This window comes from Planococcus citri, chromosome 2 (assembly GCF_950023065.1).
Source record: "Planococcus citri chromosome 2, ihPlaCitr1.1, whole genome shotgun sequence".
Classification (NCBI taxonomy): Eukaryota; Metazoa; Arthropoda; class Insecta; order Hemiptera; family Pseudococcidae; genus Planococcus; species Planococcus citri.
Window position 1 is genome coordinate 24,068,076 of NC_088678.1, and position 14,186 is coordinate 24,082,261.

A 14,186-nucleotide genomic window follows, 5' to 3' on the forward strand; every position below is an offset into this window, starting at 1 on the left:
TTCTTCTAAAACGGTTTAAATTAGATTTTCACGCCGGTAATAGAACTCGGTGTTGGCTTTTTGCAGCTCGTCGCATCATTCGACCAGTATTGTGATGTTGAAAAGGGGTGAAAGATCTGTCGACTTAGTACAGCTAAATTGCACTATTGAGTCGTTCACTAGCAGTATAAGGTACGTTTGTTTTACCCATTTGTCAATTCACTGCTGCCAGTTTCTTCTATACAAATAGCAAATACACAGAAATGCAAACGTCTACGTTGGCAGAATCAATTCATTTCAATAGCTGTAGACACGTAAGGTAGCTTTTAAGCCAAAATTTGCAAATGCTGTCTATGTTGGAACGACGACTTGAAAATGTACCGAAATGTATCCGAGCAGCTGACGTATTCGTATTTAAAACGTCGCTCGAGTGAATTTACTCTTTAGTTGGAAGTCAGTGCTGTGTAGTGTGTACTACCTTGAACTTTAAATATTCATCAATTTTCTTTCTTTTTCTCGCATTTTACTTCTTGTAAACACACCATAATGGCAAAATGAGCTCTATATCGTTGAATGAGAACCATTCGCAATCGCAGCTTTGACAAAAAATGTGCGAACAAGAGAAATGAAAAATACCCCAACAATACGGAATTCTTTCGCAAAAAAAATGTGTTTCCAGAAATGAATACTACGGCTGTATTACTCGTATAATGAAGAGCATCGATGTCGATACATTTCGAGCAATTTTCATTTTTCATATTACTTCTGCTTCGACCTCTCATATCGAAAAATACACGATACGAAAATTGGTCCACAATTTAGTAGGTATATAGAATAAATTATTATACAGCGATTTTCTTTTCCTTGTGTGGGTGAAGTTTTCGTAAAACTAGTAAAACGAAGTCGAAACATCGCACACATCTATGATGATTTTGCGAGTATAGGTAGGTATTCTCGCGGGAAATTTTATTTCACTTTCGTATCGCACCCGACAGAATAGTGGATTTTTTCATCATGTTTCGCTATGTACGACGCGGCGTCGCGAATTTTCATTTTATCGTTTTAAATTATTCCTCGAGTTGGAATTTATGTGTACTTATATAAGCTTAGACATCGATGTGAATATTTTTTTTTTGGGAAAATATTTTTTCAGTGGAGCCGAAAGTGCTTTGAATCGGAAAATACTTCGCTATTACCATTATTTTTTATCGATTTGGGTGAGCTCGAGTTTTGTGGTGGTATTTTTTGCCAAACGTTTTGAACTGGTTCATATTGATATGGGTATGCTTAAGATGATTACCATTCAAACTCATATTCTTCGATTTTAAAGAAACGAAGATAGACGATGGGAACATGTTCCAAAACTCCTTAATTAAAATTTTAAGTTCTGAGAATCAATTTTGAAATTTGATGAATTTTTGAAAATTGAAAAAAATTTGGTGATTTTAAACGAAGTTTTATTTCAACAACTCTCTCATCTCGAAAACGATCGAATTTGGATCATTCAGTTTACAATTTTCTACAGAAATTTAGAGTTAATAGATGCTAGACTTGACCCCCCCCCCACCCAGTAATTTAAAACTCTTGGAGAAAATTTTGAACTTAATGGCTAAAAAATGAGTGTTTTCAAGTTAGGAGGGTTGAAATGAAAGTAACTAAATGTTTCGTACGTGCCCGTCGACATTTCTGTGAAAATGTTTTAAATTGGGAAAATATATTAGGTACTCAAATATTCAGCTTTAACAATTTTTTAACGAAAAAATTTCAGAAATTGGAAACTTGGGATTACTTAATTTTTTTGAAAGGTGGACATTTGAATACAAATGCAGGGTGTCAATAACGGTCATGAAAGTCATGAAAAAGTCATGAATTTTGCTCGAAACACCTCATGAAAATTTTTTAAATAGCCAATAAAATGAAAAAAAAAATGAAAATTAATTCATTCAAAAAATCAGAAAAATAAAACTCCTATTTGCCTACAAATAAAAAAAATGCTCGCAGCTTCAAGTTATTTATTTATTTGGGGAGGGGGTATTTTCATGCGGTAAATGTGTGAAAAATTGGTCATGAAAAAGACATGATTTTTTTGTCTGGGAGTTTTGTTAGACACTCTGAAATAGGATCTTGGGAACACAGGGTGTTCATTGTTCAACAATATTCCTTATTCCGTTCTTTGCTTTTGTGTGTCCTGTCATCTTGTTTCTGTTCTTTTTTTTGTTTTTGAAGGGGGAGGGGCTTGAAAAAATTGTCAAAAAGTTGTTTTTTACAATCATTTTGTACTCCAAAATTGAAATGCTCATTCATTTTCTCCTTCTTAAAAATTGAATCATTTCTGCCGGAAGAATTTCTGTTTGAAAAAAGTATGACCCTTTCCCTCAATTCTCATAAATTTATACACTTATTTCAAAAACGCGTTTCTTTTACTTTTTAATGTTACGCCCTGATTGTTTGACTCTTGTACTTACTTTTTTCTGATTAAATTTTGTAGAGTAACGTAGAACTTACTAAACGAATGAAATCTGAATTTTTTGGCTCCTCTCGTCTAACCTCCCTCCCTCGCCCTTGAAAATTGGGATATGTAAAAAAAATGTCTTGGTTTTCTATTTTTAAATTAAATTTTCTATTCTTTTCACCTTTTTTTGGATTTTAATTATTTTTTTCTTTTGGTTTTAGGCATAATAATTGATAGAAAAAAATTGTAAAAATTACGACCCCTTCCTCTTTTAAAAAATTTTGAAATATATTTGAGAAAATGCTGTCCTATGCAGAATTCGAACTTTTCCAGTTATTATCTTATTCTTTTAGGAATCTTAATTTTTCAAAAATTTCTTTCAAAAAATAATAAGTAAAAATTTCTAAAAAATAAAGTTCCAAATGTTTTCTTGAAAAAAAAAAAAACTAGACACCTGCGCTAAAGCGCAGCTGGAATAGTGTGCGTAGCCTATTTAGTTAGGTAACAACATGGTTTCGAAAAAAACGACTAGAACAAAATTTCAAAAAAAGACGCAACTATGAAAAAAAACAGAACGCGACTTTAAAATAATAAGCACAATGCAATTTTGAAAAAAAATCACCACACAATTTCGAAAAAAAGCACAACGCAAATTTCGAAAATAGAACGCGATTTTCAAAAAAAAATTACAACACTATTTTGAAAAAAAAGCACATCGCGATTTTCAAAAAAAAGATTGGGATTTTGAAAGCAGAACGCAATTATGATTTTGAAGGCGCAATGAAATTTCAAAAAAAAAACCACTTGAAAAAAAAAGCAGTCTGGAAAAAAAGCACAACGCGATCTTTTAAAAAAAGCACACACTACGCAATTTTGAAAAAGAATCACAACGCAATTTTGAAAGTAAAACAACCTGATTTTGAAAAAAAAACTCATTTTTTGGAAAAAAGCACAACACAATTCTGAAAAAACCGCGCAACTCAATTTTGAAAAAGAAGCACAACGCGATTTTGAAATAAAAGCACAACGCAATTTCGAAATAAAAGCACAACGCAATTTCGAAATAAAAGCACTACGCAATTTCGAAATAAAAGCACAACGCAATTTTAAAAAAAAAAACTGAAAAAACCACGCAACTCGATTTCGAAATAAAAGCACAACGCAATTTTTAAAAAAAGCACAACACGATTTTGAGAAAAATGAGAAAAAGCACTCATTTCGGAAAAAAAGCACAACACAATTCTGAAAAAACCGCGCAACTCGATTTTGAAAAAGAAGCACAACGCGATTTCAAAATATAAACACAATACAATTTTAAAAAAAGCACAACGCGATTTTGAGAAAATAAGCACAACGGGATTTTGAAAAAAAAGCACAACGCAATTATGGAAAACAACGCGATTTTGAGAAAATGCACAATGCGATTTTGAGAAAATAAGCACAACGGGATTTTGAAAAAAAAGCACAACGCAATTATGGAAAACAACGCGATTTTGAGAAAATGCACAATGCGATTTTGGAAAACGTGATTATGAAAAAAAAAGCACAACGCGACTTTGAGAAAAAGCACAACACGCTCAACGCAATTTTGAAAGTAAAAAAACCTGATTTTGAAAAAAAAACTCCAATTTTGGAAAAAGCACATCACAATTCTGAAAAAACCGCGCAACTTGATTTTGAAAAAGAAGCACAACGCGACTTTTTAATAAAAGCACAACGCGATTTTTTAATAAAAGCACAACGCGATTTTGAGAAAATGCACAACGCGATCTCGGAAAACGCGATTATTAAAAAAAAGCACAACGGGATAGCAATTTGGGAAAACGCGATTTTGGAAAAAAGCACAAAGCGATTTTGAAAAAAAAGCACAATGGGATTTTGGAAAGAAAAGCATAACGCAATTATGAAAAAAAGCAGTAAGTGATTTTGAGAAAAAACAGCACAACACGATTTCAAAAAAAAGCACAGCGGAAGTTTAAAAAAAAAGCACTACGCGATTTCTAAAAAAAAAAGCACAACGCGATGTTGAAAAAAAAGCACAACGCGATTATGAAAAAAAGCACAACTCAATTTCGGAAATTTCGGGAAAAAAGGCACAACACGATTATGAAAAAAACGAGATTTCAGAAAAAAAAGCAAAACGCGATTTTGAAAAAAAGGACAACACAATTATGGGAAAAAAGCACAACGCGATTATGAAAACAAAAGCACTACGCAATTTCAGAAAAAAAAACACAATGCGATTTCAAAAAAAAAGCACAACGCGATTTTGAAAAGAAAGTGCAACGCGATTATGAAAAAAAAGCACAATCCGATTTCTGAAAAAAAGCCCAACACGATTCCAGAAAAAAAAGCACTACGCAATTTTGGAAAAAAATGCACAACACGATTATAAAAAAAAACAGGATTTCAGAAAAAAAAGCAAAACGCGATTTTGAAAAAAAAGCACAACACAATTATGGGAAAAAAAGCACAACGCGATTATGAAAACAAAAGCACTACGCAATTTCAGAAAAAAAAGCACAACGCGATTTCAAAAAAAAAGCACAGCGCAATTAGCGATTTTAATAAAAAAAACATGAGATTTCGGAAAAAAGCACAACGCGATTTTGAAAAGAAAGCGCAACATGATTATGAAAAAAAAGCAAAATCCGATTTCTGAAAAAAAGCACAACACTATTCCAGAAAAAAAAGCACAACGCGATTTAAAAAAAAAGAACTACGCAATTTTGGAATAAAGCACAATGCGATTTTGAAAAAAAAGCTCAATGTGATTTTGAAAAAAAAGCACAACGCGATTTTTAAAAAAACACCACGCAATTTCAGAAAACAAAGCACAACGCGATTTCAAAAAAAAAGGCACAACACGTTTTCAAAAAAAAAAAAGCACACCGCGATTTTGAAAAAAGCACAACACGATTTTGATAAAAACTGAAAGTTCAAAAGCTCAAAAACACAACGCGATTAAAAAAGCACTATGAGATATCAAAAGCACAATATTGAAAGCACTATACACGAAAACGAAAGCTCGAATGCACTATGCAACACCAAATGCACAGCACAATACCGAAAGCTCGAAAGTATAACGCGACACGGATAGAACTTCTCTGGAGCACAGCCAAAGCGCAAATGACTGGTGGGTTTTGTTTACTAAGGGTAGCCACCTGCTTTCATTGTCTAGGTATATAAAGCAGGTGGCTACCCTTAGTAAACAAAACCCACCAGTCACTTGCGCTTTGTGAAACACCTGCAGGTGTTCTAAGATCCTTTCTCAAAATTGAACAATAGAGAAATGTTTGAAATTGAACAATGGGAAAGATAACACTGTAGATAAGAATATTTTAGGACACCTGCAGTGTTACATTTTAAAACGGATGTCGGCGCCGCTTTTGATACCTTTCTCATTGTTCAACTTTGAAAATTTAAAGGCTCTTCAAAAATAAATTTTTACCACCTGTTGTGTTTGCTCAATTCAATAAAAACCGGCAGATAAGTGAACATAAAGGGTGTCGGCTTTGCTTTTGATAAATATAACACCAGAGGGGTCGGCCTCGCTTTTGATAAAATCTTTTCTATTGTTCAATTTTGAAAAATAAATTTGAAAATTGAACAATAGAAAATATTTTAGAACCCCTGTGGTGTTACATAAATTTCGAAATTTAACTGACGGCGGCTTCGCTTTTGTCGGCTTCCCTTTTGATGTGGCCCTTTTCCCCTTTTTATTCTTTTTTTGGTACAAATTTTCGTAATTAATTGCAATTACTCAAGAAGCTAATTGAGTAATTGCAATTATAATTACGGCGTTCCATGCCTCACGTTAGACCACATCTACGTGTGAAAATTTCAAGAAAATCGGCCCCTCCATCTAAGAGAACATTCGTTCCAAAGAATTTTTTCACTTTCAGACCGAAACTAATAGTGTGCTACGCACACTAAAAATAGAATATTCGAGAAAATGTTCTGCTCTTGCCCTGTCTTTTCAAGTTGTTCTGCTTGTTAAACACTTTGGATCAGTCAGATAAAGGAAATGGCTAGATAAATTTCCTTTGATTTATTGACTTTTGTCAAAAACTTGAGAAACAGGATCGAAGAATTTTTCGAAGTCACACAAAACTAAATTAGAACGTCCAAAAATATCTTGTAAGTAAGAATTATACAGACATTTGAGTCAATTTCTCGAATTTTGGAAAATTTTTAAATATTAAATTTGAACTGAACATGAAAAAAAAAGAAATCTTTTCTCATGAAGGTGAAAATAAATTCTACTTGATTGACTAATTAGAAAAAATCAATCACCAGAAGCCGAAATTTGATATATGTAAGTACATGCTTTCTATACCTCTTCCAAATCCTCTCATCGGATAGTTTTGAACAGTTCTGGGTCCCAAAACTATCCTCCTCAAAAAAAAAAAATTGCAGGTTTGATATGAAGTAGTTCCCTCATTGGTGGTTTTTACTTTCGCGTTCGACGAATCGAAGAAAAATCGACAATAAAAAACTACGGTGGAAGTATACTTCTCTATGGTGAAAAAATACACCTCAAAATATCACCCAAGTACATACTTTATCCTAACCCCGTCCACCTCTCCTTCCCTCCCATTTGTCATAAATTTTAAACTAATACCACGTAAACATCGTAAACAGAAATACATACTTACTATAAAATTCGGCTCGACGTATGCTCGTGACGTACGAGACCATAATCTTAACGAATCACCCGCGTTACGCCTGCGATAAAATCATATAGGCAAACTATCGTACAGTTCTGCGAATGCTCGTTATCGTCATCGACGACGACGTACGTTTAATGGCGAACATCGTCTCATTCTCATCGCAGGTATCTACTACGAACACGTGATGAGTACTTATTCAAATTGTTCATCATTTCTTCAAGTATCTAAATCAATATACCATGGCGAATGTTAAGCTTCGCGATAATAATTTCAACTCAGCGAGAGATGAGAGACTGATGCATATGCATATGCATATGCTGCCAAACGATACAATCTCGTTTATCGTATTACACCTACATCTACGTACGAGTAGGTACTTTTAAACCTATAAATTACTACGTTCTTATGCGTACGAGTATTTTTCCTCTTCCGCAGACGTTTCTCGTTCTCATTGCACCCCTTCTTTTGAAAATTATTCCTATTCGAGCCAGAAAAAGTCTCGTTCGTTTAGAAAAATTATAGATACGTGTAGAGTAAAAACTTGGTACTCTGTACCTCTACCTATTCGAATATAACGTGAAATTCGTGCCGATGCGATGCCGGTGCCGGAGAAAATACCGAAGCAAAGAAAGACGTCTCCGTCGTTCTTCGGTCGGATTTCATTTAATCGTCACTCGTGCGCGAATCGAAATCCCATTATCGTAATCTAAAATATGTTGTTCGCTTAATAAACGATTATTTTGTTGGCAAACTTACATTACTCTGTAGAATCACATCTTCGTATGGTGTATACTCGTAAGTTTAACTATCATTCGTACCTCATCGCTCTTATCCCTGCTGAAAAGTTATATACGCACGACTAAGAGTATAAGAAAACGTGGATACGTCTTTTCTATTTGTATACTTTCGTAATTGAAAGTGTATACCATTTTGTTGGGTAGTTGAAAGAAGAAAAACACTTGTTAACGAGAGACAATCGGACAAACTTTCTTTCGTTTTGTTCTAATCGTAAACTGCTTGTCATAAGACTTACAATATCGAAGACATTAAATATTTAAAAAAGAATCGTTGTTACCTAACGAAATGGTAAACTATAGATTTAATTTTACTTCATCTGTTTGGAGGTGAGGGGGGGGCTGTTTGTTTCAAGTTTTTTCCTCTTTTCTTTTGCACGAAATTTATGTTGAATGATTCATAATAAAACGTAACATTCGATCGTTTTTGTTTAATTTATTCTTCGGATTCTATTCGCGCCGGAATTTTCAGAATTATAGATTTTTTATTCGCATGTACACGTAAGTATGTAAGACTAGCTATATAGGTATGCATTTCATTTTATATCAAACGATCCTACGAACGGTTAATTTTGCCCAAGCTCATCTAATACCAACCGAGGGTCTACTTCATATTGAAAAGTAACCATAATGCGTGTAATTTTTCATCATGTATGAACAGGATAAGTAGAAGTGCATGCACGATTTCGAACGTGTTTTGAATTTGTAATCACGAAACACGAACAAAAGGGGTGAAAATATAACTCGTAAAATATTCAAAAATAAAAATCACTGGTTTTCAGACCATAGTCTGCGGTAGTTTGATACTCAACAATTCAACATTCACCTTTTTACATCGCATGGTATGTTTAGAGAGAGAGAGAGAGAGAGAGGATTCGAATATTTTGGAATTTGGATTCGATTTGAATGCCATTCCAGGTCTGTTATGAAGAGAACGCTGTAATGTGAAAGATATTTGAAATTTTTGGAGATATTTCATCGGTGTTGGTTATTCCTCGTCATAGTTTGACCGTTCCATGCAAAATCAGACAAAATTTGCACGATGGGTCAACGATTTTTTTTTACATGTTTTACATGTCGGTAGAGGTCATTGACATTGAACTATGACGAATGGTGCAAACCAGAGGTCTTTATAATTAGAGGGCAGGAGGAGTGCTTGAAAATTTTTGAAACGGCCACCAATTGAAAATTTTGAAAGCATGTAGTGGAGGTTTTTAGTTGGTAGGTAATTTAGTGCTTCAATTTTTTCCCATTTCTTTCTAGTTTTCAAATACTATTTGTATATGGTGCCGGTGCCGAAAACAGTGTTGCCACTTTTGATGATGAAGAAAAAAGAGCAATTGAAAAAACTGCGACAATATGTATTCTAATCAGATGAAATTTATGTGAAATTGCACAAAATGTAGCAAAAACTGAGTAAAACATCATTATATGTAGTACTTACAAGTTACAAAGAACGATGAAATTTCAGAAAAATTTGATAAAAAACAAAAAATTGCATAAAAGATTGTTAAAAATGACTAAAAAAACAAGAATTTTCACGAAAAGTCACTTTAAGTTACTTTTTTCATCAAAAGGTCACTATTGGTTACTTTTCTTCCAAAAAAGTCACTTTTTATCGTTTTTCATCAAATTTATCTTTTTTTTTCACCAATTTTCAAAGAATTTTATGCGAATTTTGTTCATTAAACAAATTTTAGAATCTTATAAAAAAACACAAATTTTTACTTTTCAAAACATCATTAAAAAAAAATCGAAAGCTTATTCCCTCGCTTCGCTCGGGCTTGTTTTGTTTTCTTTTTTTAAATCAAGATGGAAATTTATTTTTTTTAAAATTGAGTTTTAAAGCCAAAAAATAAACTTATAAAAAAACATCGTTTTTATGTCTCTCGAAATTCAAAATACAAAATTTTATAAGTAAAAAAATGAACTACCTACTCGTTCTCCATTAAAAAAAAAAAATCGGATTTTCCTGTGGAGCTGAGGAGAAGAAAGAAAGGTTTTCTGGTGAGATAATTATGTATTATGTCGGTTCGTAATTTAATTGAATACAATACCGATTTCTTATTGAACGTTTTTTACTTTTGTTTTTCGATTTTTTGCTCTCCTGAATAACGCTTGAATAGAGAAAAAATTGATCACTTTTTTGGTTACTTTTTTCGCTGCTAAAAGTCACTAAAGTCACTTTTTTTTAGAAAAATTTTGCTACGATGCCTGAGTAGCCTCCTAAAATTTCTGGAAATCTAACAAACAAGTACATTTATGTCCAGGGTGTCTAACGGTCATGAAAGTCATGAAAGTCATGAAAAGTCATGAAAAAGTCAGTAATTTTGCTCGAAACACACTTAAAAAATGTTTTAAAAGCCCTTAAAATAACAAAAAAAATTGTAAAAAATTGTTCAAAAAATCAGAAAAAAGAAAAAATCGAAGTACCTACTTGCCTACAAATTTAAAAAAATTTATTCGCAGTTTCAAGTTGTTCAATTTTTTTTATTTTTGAAGGGGGGGTAGGAGATATTTTTATGCGGTAAAAATGTAAAAATAAAGTCATGTTTTTTTAATCTTGGAGTTTTGTTATACACTCTGATATTGAAATGTTATAAATGTCAAAGCTTGAAAAAAATATTGAAATTCAATCGAAATAATTTTTAAAAATGATAACATTTTGACAAATATAGGTAATCCATTAAAATCACAGGAAGTTGCAAATTGTATAAAAATATTGTTCAATTATCTTGAAAATACAAAAAAATCTTCAATCAAGATGAATCTCCAAAAACTAATTAAATTTTAAAAACAGCTTCAATCAAGATAAATCTCCAAAAACTGATAAAATTTTTGTGTAGGTTAAATTTCCATTTTTGATAATTGTTTTCTCTCGATTTTTAATATTTATTTCAACACGTTTTCAATACTTGGGTATTATCGAATTTTTGCTAAATTTTACTGAAATTTCGATCAATCTGTGATTTTAATACAGGTTTCTTTACGGTTTATTTTAATAATGTTTTTTCATTTTCTTAGTTCTCACCAAAAATTGAAAAAATTTGTGATGAATAATTTGTGACCTAAAAAAATGTGACTTGAAAAAGTTTGAATGTTTGACCCCTTTCCTCTCATCGCATCAAAAAAACATCAAAAACCGTTTTTTTATTGTTTTTTATATTTTTTTAGTATTTTTAAAAAATTAAAGTTTCCTCCACATAGGTCAGAAAATTAATTGGAGTATTTTTGATTTTTTTTGTTGAAATTTTCTACAATAATTTTTGTGAGTCGAAGGTCTTCAAATTAGGCTATGCCAAATTTTTGGAATCAAAAATAATATGTGCCTGGATAGTGGATACGATTCTTGAAAAAGTCTTCTTACGAAATGGAGATTCAGCAACTATTTCTCCATTTTCTTCCCATCTCCATCCTCCATTCTATCTGCTACTTAATGTTACTCAGTAACCTATGTCAAAACTGCTTTTATAGCTGCCAGCCATTGTAAATCTCGTAGTTACACAAAATAAACGCGTTGAAGAAAAAAATTGAAAAGAAATAAAATGAAAAAAAGAAAACATTCAGGAGTTTGACGTACACGCAAGTATATTTTACACGATGTACTTTGTACAGCAATACTCTCTTGCTGTTACGCGAATACTCACGAAGAACATCGCAGCATTGTATCCCGAAGCCTAGGAACCGATTATTACAAGATTTGAATATTTATAGAAAATACCGAGCTGTGTAGAAAGAAAGAATCGCCTTTCAACGAACCATTTTGGCCCAGTTTTTACGCTATATTTTCAACCAGTTGCCGACAACTTAACATTATGAGCAATGAGCTATGTGTATGGTACCTAGACCTACTCGAAGACGTGATGGTGACTTCTTTGAGCATGATCGGGAAGGAGGTGAGGACGAGGGAGTAAGTTAATCTACGCGTATGTGAAGTGGAAATTTCGTGTGAATTTTTACGCGAGTTGCTGGTATACTGATTCGATTGTAAAGCTGATTGTTATCTTGATTCGATTTGATTGATGATGATGGGCTTTATACGCGCATAGAATTGTTTAGCGATGCTTGTAAACTCACGATACATATTTGTAGAGAGGATTAGTATAGAGTATATGAAGGTATATCAAGTAATGCGGTCTTTTTACGGATTATCGTACAGAATAGACTGGTCGAGTGTAATTATTGAAATATGCGTCTCCACATACGTAATGTGTATGGTTACATCTTATGTGTCTACCTTTGGCTGGAGAATGGAATGCGGATCGTTTTTAAGTCGAAGAGGAAAAAAAACACCCAAGAAATATGTACGAGTGACTTGTACACGTGTTACGGTTTTTTCTCTCTCTATCTGTTTCTCTCTGTGGTGGCTCGATAATGCATTCGGTGCCGAACAATCTACACTTTGGTTATATTTATGTTGGCGTAATTAAAATATATAATGTAGGAATGCGAACTGTACTGGTGTATATTTTTTTCTCCATCGTCTCGTATTCGTATGGATTTTGTGCATGGAGAACGACGTATTGTAGATGTTATTTTAATTTGACAGCTCACAAACGTCGACTGGTGCTTTTTCAAATCAACTTAATGTTTCGGAAGAGCCAGCCCGTATGTGTTGAGAGAACAGTTGGACCGCGAGGGTCGGAGCCAGAGAGGAATGTAGAAAAAAATTGACATAGAGAAGTTAATTATCGTATCGATGAAAGCATCGAACAACTTACTATATACGAAAGTGGGTGAAAAAAATAGATTCAATTTTTGATACCGTACTCGAGAACTATACTCGATCGACGGAGAGAGGTAGAGATGGGTTTATTTTTTTCTAAAACGTCGTCGTCGGCCCGGTGCCAAAAGCGGCATTCAATCTGAGCCTTATACGAGCTAACAATTTCGCCGAGATCATGTTTTTACGGTAGTCTTGGGAAATGAAATTCAGTATTATTAGGCCATAATAATTTAAATTTCCCATTTCGTTATGAGTATTATATAAGAAGGGTTGCTGATGCGGTGGTACTCGAGAGTAGTACGAGTACATTGTTGCAAAATAGACCTATAAGAGTATACTGGTGCACGGGATAACCGAGAGGTTATAAAATTGTGCGATCTTTTTATTTTTTTATTACTGTATTACTTCTGTGTAGATTATTATTATACGATAAAGACGAGTTGTATTAATTTTTTTCCCTTTGGTTTGTTTGGTGTTGCAGCGGAGATGCTTTTTTGGAACCATACATGCAAGGATTGTCGAACGATGTGAATCATACGATAGACGAGGTATTTGACGGTAGCTCGAATGTGTTCAAGAAAAGATTACACGATGATTATATGCCGCACGATGACCGCATGTCCAGCTTCTCGTCGCCGGTCGATAGCGTAGATACGCCGCTGGACGATAAAGGAGAGCATTTTATTATCGAAGTTAACGCCGGAAGTCAAGGCAGTCTGAATCAAGTGAGTTGAAAATTTTCGCACGTAGTTTATGGTGTCAATGATGTTGTTGTTTTGGCAGTAAATATTGTTGGAAAAATTTTATTGGGGAAGGGATTTTCTGTGGGAAGGAGGAAGAATTAAAAAGAGAAAAGAAAAGAAGAGCTGAAGAAGAGGGTTATTTTTCCAAGATTTAAAGAGATGTATTGGTAAAAAGAAGTGTAGTTTGAGTAGGAGAATGTCCAGAAAAATTTTGAGCGCCTTGGCCGCGCTAGAAGTACTCAAATTAGAGTAATTTTTGAGTGAAACTTTTTCCTCATGTCTTCCTTACTGTGAACTGCACTTCATCGGTTGATTTTTTAAAGTCTCGTTAAAAAAAAAAAGAGAAAAACTTTTCTCCCTGCTGAATTCTTCTCCATTACAATAAATTTTTGTTTAAATGAAGGGTTTAATGTGTAAGTGTACATGGAGTGAAGAGTGAGGTTAAGTTAGGTTAAATTGTTACTTTGTGCAAGCGGCGTGCAAGGGATGAGTGTACACGTACAAATACGTATTATGTACATTTGTAAGAATTAGGCACACCCGCTGCATGCTGCTGATGCTCCTGTCCTTGCCCCTTGCCCTGCCCTTATAAATAGTTTGGATACGTAATTGAAATCTTTATGGCATGTTTGATGTTAAGATTTGGTAGGGAAGATGAGAAGGGTTCTCCGAGTTGAATGAACATTTGCATTCGTGTCATTTGGTTTGATTCGAAGATTAATCGAAGGCGAATTGAATGTTGAGGAAGACTGGTGTTTGGAAAGAGTGATACGGCGCGGTGTGTTGATTTAAATGAGGATTACCTTCTGGCTTTTTAAA

General features: G+C 33.5%; 1 protein-coding gene across 4 annotated transcripts in view; it reads left to right on the forward strand.

Moving 5' to 3' along the window:
* Window positions 1-14,186, forward strand: part of spri (sprint) — a 201,822-nt gene that overhangs the window by 147,475 nt on the left and 40,161 nt on the right. For all 4 annotated transcript variants that reach the window (XM_065349199.1, XM_065349201.1, XM_065349202.1 and 1 more), the window contains one exon: window positions 13,106-13,349. In XM_065349199.1, the coding sequence (XP_065205271.1) occupies window positions 13,106-13,349 (244 nt within the window). The remainder of the gene's footprint in view (window positions 1-13,105; window positions 13,350-14,186) is intronic.